This window comes from Brachyhypopomus gauderio, chromosome 1, assembly GCF_052324685.1.
Source record: "Brachyhypopomus gauderio isolate BG-103 chromosome 1, BGAUD_0.2, whole genome shotgun sequence".
Classification (NCBI taxonomy): Eukaryota; Metazoa; Chordata; class Actinopteri; order Gymnotiformes; family Hypopomidae; genus Brachyhypopomus; species Brachyhypopomus gauderio.
In genome coordinates, this window is record NC_135211.1 from 15,514,553 (window position 1) to 15,521,028 (window position 6,476).

Genomic DNA, 6,476 nt, shown 5'->3' on the forward strand with positions numbered 1-6,476 from the left:
ATGGCTTCACTATTAAAAAGAATAAATCCAGTAGGATCATATTTCACAGTTAAATCATGGACATAAAAAATGAAAGGAGCCAAGCCACATTTACCAAATAAGGAAGACATCGGTTACATCATGTGAAGCAGCCACTCTAGGGAAAATACACCTGTTTTCTTTCCTTTGATATTGTACATATTTAAACATGATAAAGTGTCACTCGGAGACTCATGGGAGTTGTCTTGTTGTTGAGTGCTGATTACAGATATGGTTTCTTTCAGTCAGCATGTCTAGTTGGTCTGTAAATGACTGGTCTATAATCTTATCATACATGGGGTATAAAACCCCTTTCTCAAGCGCAGCTCAGGTTGTTTCTTTCTTTTAAGGTAAGACTATTTATGAATGGTACAGTGTGTGGTGCATGTGATACAGTGTGTGGTGCACATGGTATAGTGTGTGGTGCACATGGTATAGTGTGTGGTGCATGTGGTACATCTTTAACATAGTTGGCTTGCTTAGTTTCTGTTTTTGATTGAGTGAGACAATAAAAAAGTATTTGCACATTGTCAGTAAGAAATTATTCTTGGCATGTTTATTATTAATATATTATATTATTATGGGAACAGGGTTTGTGGAATGTAATTGGTATTGTCCTCCAAATGCTGTGTTCTCTGCTTCTGGGTGAAGAAAGTGAGCACTTACACTGTGTACAAGATATTTATTGCTAATAAGGAATCACAGTCTTCCATTATGAAGTATAGACAGGAAAGTACGGAAGTTGATTAATCCATATTGACAAAGTGACTCAAACTACCATGTAAAGAAATAGAGAGTGTAGCAGCTTTACATGCCAAAATGCAGGAAAGAAATTACAGAACCCTCTCATGGCATGAATAAATAAAGAAATCAGGAGTTAGAACAAATGTGAAAGGTCTGTGAGCCCATCATACTGCTCAAAGACAAGAGGACGTGTAATGCTAAGAAGGAAATCAAAAGAAATGTAACCATAAGAAAGGTTCACGGCTACAGTGAAAAATGATACTACTGTGGCCCCTACAGGCCACCATTATGTTTGCATTCAAGGTGACTCTGGGTCTAGTGGCCCTGCTGTTTTGCTCCATCAGAGCTGAGGAGGTGATACATCACACACACACACACACACACACTCACACATGTGCGTGCGCATACACACTCTCTCTCTCTCTCTGTGTCACACACACACACACACACACACACACACACACACACACACACACACACACACACACACACACACACAGTTCAAACATTGTACTTTTTATATATACTATCTATATATTGTGTTTCTATCCACCCTGCCCTGCTGCCCTTATCATGACATCATGTGTAGCCTGGTAAGTTACATTTATGGCAGGTTTAAGTGTAAATATTCCGTTCTATGCTTGATCAAGTAAGATACATGCATACCAATTAGATAAATGAATGATTGTGCAGAATGTGCATTGATCTGTTGGTGTGACAGTGGCTGAGGACACTTCTGATGAGTTGTCCGTTGGTGAGCGACTGGAGAAGGCTAACAGAGACATCGGTACACCAGCACACACACACACACACACACACACACACACACACACACACACACACACACACACACACACACACACACACTGGCCACCACACCACAACTATGCAGCAACAGTAAGTGGGTTTACTTTAATGCCTGTAAAAAAATGCACCATTGAAAACTTTGTTTAATTTGGCTACGGCTCAATTGCACATAAAACATAATTCAAACCAAACTTTACTAGTATGTGCAATGGAAATGTAGCAATGTATCAGTGGAAATGTAGAAAAGTCTGGCAGGCAAATGTAGCAAAGTCTATGATGCAGGAATGTGGTACTAAAGTAAAGTGTCTTCACCTGTCTCCTGCCATTATGATGTTCAGAACAACACCCTATGCCTACCTGGGCAGGGCACTAGGAGAGTGAGACAGAGTAAGACTAAAGAGCAGAATTTGGGGTTACATATCTCATTACCACTTGGACAACTTCAATCATTTCTTGTTTGGCAGAGCCTAAACAAGAGTGCTACAGTGTAGAACTACTGTTTATGTGCCTTTATATGGACAGAATCTAAAATGATCTAATATGCTACTACACTGCACTGTGTTTGTGCACATATATTTATATAGAGTGGATCTAAAAGTTAGCTGTGCAGCGTGTTTTGTGTGTGTTAGTTCGTGATGCAGATGAGCCAAAGGTTATTGGAGACATTGCAGTTGATGATGAAAACGATGAGAGGAACGCTGACCCCTGCACCGCCCAAGGCTGCATGTGGCCCAAGGCCACTGACGGTGTAGTCTACGTGCCCTACGTCATCGCCAACCACTTCTGTACGTCTGTACGCAAATGCACCATGTGTCCTCACAACTCTTTAACATTTTCTTTGTGCATTTACTTTGTGAGGGACATAATAACTCTTTCTATGTCAGTTTGGATTAATAAACATATTAGCAATGCTAGATTATATATGATCACACTTATTCTAACCGTAGTACAGGGTATCATGTATCTTTAAGGTCTTCTCCTATTTTAGAACTGATATAAAGTGATTCAATAGATATTATTTGAGGTAGAGTTTCTTTCCTGTTTCAGTTTGGAAAAAAGTAATTCTATTATAATTCTAGTCTGTCCTAATTGTAATCTGTGTCCTTCGTGCCCTCAGCCTCTCGTGAGCTGCAGGTTATCCAGCGTGGTCTGGACTCTTTCTCCTCTGTGTCCTGCATCCGCTTCTACCCCCGCTCCAACGAGAGGGACTACCTCAGCATTGAGTCTCGCAGTGGGTAAGTATCACAGGAGTGGAGACCACCAGCATTAAGACCAGGAAACCTGATCAAGACTCTGAATAATAAGAAACCTGTAAAGACCTAAAATCAGAACCAGAATGATGATTTGAACATGCTTCAAAATAATCATTTAGAAAAATATTGAAATGTTTATATATTTGAACTTACCGCTTAAACAGAGTCGATACATTAAACATATATTTCAGTATATACTGATATACAATTGGTGCATAAAAATTTGGATGTACTTCTACCTGAATAAATGATGTTCAGTACCAGAATACAGATCTGAAAAGTCAAAGAGATCCAGAGAGCATGTTTGTTAAGTTTTACTCTTTGTCACTTTGACAGATGCTACTCTTATGTGGGTCGCCGTGGTTATGCCCAGACAGTGTCTCTGGACCGCAATGGCTGTATCTACCACAACACCGTCCAGCACGAGCTGCTCCATGCTCTGGGCTTCAACCACGAACAGTGTCGCAGTGACCGTGACGACCACATCCGTGTTGTCTGGGAGAACATTATTGATAGTAAGTCCAAATTTCAGTACTTACTCCATTGCCATGTTTCTCTTTAAATTTTTTAATCCAATCCTGATTCTGAATTTTTAAAATTTAATTAGAACATTAAGCTAAATCCTATTTTGCAATACTCTATAGCCACAATTTTATATAAAGCTATTATATATTATAAAGCTTCTGTTTGTTTGACCTTGTTGAACAGGTTACAAGTATGCCTTTGGCAAGATCAACACTCTGAATCAGGGAACACCCTATGACTACAATTCTGTCATGCAGTACTACAGGTCAGGCACTCATCACACTGCTTGTATTGATCAGTTCCTTCCTTCTTACAGTATTACACTTGACATAATGTCATTTATTTTTAATTACTTCTTGTTATGGATGTCACTACTGAAACAGGGTTGGGAATTGGGATTGTTGGCATCCAGACACTGAGCTTATTCTGTTATGTCGTTTCAGAACTGCTTTCTCTAAGAATGGTCAGCCCACTATGGTCCCCATCCCCAACAGCAATGTAGCCATCGGCCAGGCAACGGAGATGAGTCAGAATGACATCACCAGACTCAACAGACTCTACATGTGCTGTGAGACTCACACAAACATTGCCTCATTACACTAATTCTGTATCTCAATGTAATCACATTCACAATGCAGAAAGCCACTAGATAACATTCAGATTTCTTGCATATACCTACAATGAATGTACAACTGATCTTGTTCATTATTATTACTGTTATTTGATAGAAATTTGATATAATTTGTATATATTACCATGTCTACTATAACACACACACACACACACACACACACACACACACACACACACACACACACACACACACACACACATTATATATATATATAAATGTTTTTTTTTTTTTTCGCCAGAAAGAGAACTTCATTCACAATCCAGCCAGAAACTGCAAACAGGGAAGACCAACAAAATAACATATCTAGGCCTTTGAAAAAAGGGCATTAGCCATTATGGCGTTTTCCTTTGCCTTTATTTGAAAATAAATAAAATCAGTATGAATGCACAATAATGTCTTAAGGTTCATTGCTAAGGCCTCTGCCTTTAAATTAAGGTTAAATAAAGATTTTTTGTGGCGTGTTAAGTAGTCACTGCCCAAAGGTGGTGGAGAATGTCCAAGCAAAGATCTTGAGGGACTTCCACATCGAAGAAGTGGGTTGAAGTGATAGATGTAGCGATCTCAAATGAGAGCTACATCAGAAACAAGGAACATGCAAAGGTCGAAAAAATACCATGGGCTGAGAACAGAGTGGGAAAAGATGTGGAAGGTGAAAGTAATAGTAGTTCTTATGGTAACTGGAGCACTAGGTGCTGTGATCCCCACACTAGAATGGCTACAGCAGATCCCAGGAACCAAACCTCTGAGATATCCATCCAGATGAGTGCCTGACACTTTACACCCATTCACCTGTCTGTAGTGGTTTGGTCCACATTGTTATTGCTGTTGTGTTGCCACACCCCCTTGTTAGCCTCCCCTCTGTTAGTCTGTATTCAGCTGTTTCCCTTCATTAATGTAAGTGAATTTAAATCTTCAAATTTTGCCCTTGGTTGTCAGCCTTTGTCTTTGTTCTTCGCTGTTAATAAATGTTATTCGTTAGTACTGCTTTGTCGGCTTTCACTCCCTTCCACACGGTGTGCACGTCACGTTGCAATAAGGATCTTATCCAAAAGACAGAGCCATGTGGGACCATTTCTAAGAGACATGTTCATCCTTTGCTTATGTGGAACCTCTAGGGAAACCTACACCTGCTTTCTGTACATCAAGGTTACGTATATTTAAGCTTGATAAACCTTCCTATATGTTAACATACTTCCACAAAACATTTACATTACAGCTTTGCCTGGAGTCAGGAATTCCTGTTATCACGTTCCGGTTATTATATATACATATCCTGACATATATGTCTGATATATATTTCCCTGACAGAGTATGTTTCATTTCTTCTTGGAGGTCTGGGGTAAGAACTCCTCTCCTAATGTGTCTATTATCTGTTTATTTAATGTCTAGATGTTTTACAGCACTGATGAATATTTTTGGTTCATTACATTTTGTACGCTCACTGAGCTGTTTGATGCTTGCTCCCCCTACAGGGCAGGTCTCTGCCTGTTATGTATGTACAAGATGACTGGGTCTGCTGGCTCAGTTGTTGGTAGGCACTGTCATACCTAATCAAACTATTTATGTATATTAAATTATACTGATTATTTGAGGAAATCATGTCTCTTTCTCTGGACAGCCTGACTTTTTGACCCTGAAATCTTTATATGATGATGACTCTGGATTTTCCCCCATAAAATTTCGCTCTTCTCAGCATTTGTGTCCTCCTCCGGTTTTCTCCATGACATCGGTGGCATTACAAATAATATCAATGATCAATTATCACTATATCAAGAGGCTGTTCCAAATGTGACTTTGTCGTAGCCCCAGTGAGCAGAGATGTATTCTGTTCTTTCTAATCTCCTTCACTTGCATGTGAATAGGTGCTCTATTGCTGCATTATAATATATGACTTAACTTTCTCTTGTGTTAGGGTCCTGACGGACCCGTTTGTATAGTTTACATGCTTATAACTACTACATAAACTTGTTTATAACATCAAGATTTTTTGATTTTGTCAGGAAATTAAATTTAAACAAAATCATAAAAAAAATTTTTTTTTACTAAATTACAAAATGCTTTTGTTGAAATTGTTACCTTTCTATTGTTAGGGTACCTGTGGACCCAGGTATAAAACATCTTGCATTTAAGCTTACTATTTTTGCTTGTTTCGAAAGGCAAGGGAAGGATGGACATGTCCAGACATGTAGGGCCAGGTCAGTTTGAGTTGGCCTTTTGTGGAGTGCACATCTCCAGTGCAACAATGAAAAGAAGATTTAATGTTGGCCAAGCTCTGGATCATATCTTTTCTGATAACAAATCAGAGGTTAGGGTCAAAAGAAAGGCCCAGGGAGGCACAACAAAAAATTAAAACCAATCCTTTCATGTATAAGGAAGCCTATCAAGATAAACAAGAGGTAAGAAACAAATTGGTTGATAATTAATTGATTTTTAGAGTATCTTATGGCTGATTTAAAACGGGTCCACACGTACCCATTAGCACCCCTGATGGGACC

At 39.1% G+C, this 6,476-nt stretch overlaps 1 protein-coding gene across 1 annotated transcript; it reads left to right on the forward strand.

Annotated features, from left to right (window-relative positions):
* The first annotated feature begins 485 nt into the window (after window positions 1-485).
* Window positions 486-5,478, forward strand: LOC143509943 (low choriolytic enzyme-like). The gene is made up of 8 exons (XM_076998862.1): window positions 486-1,126; window positions 1,481-1,549; window positions 2,199-2,354; window positions 2,687-2,804; window positions 3,159-3,337; window positions 3,531-3,612; window positions 3,791-3,915; window positions 4,220-5,478. Coding segments are annotated over exons 1-8 (840 nt in total). The 5' UTR covers window positions 486-1,017; the 3' UTR covers window positions 4,222-5,478.
* Window positions 5,479-6,476: the final 998 nt, after the last annotated feature.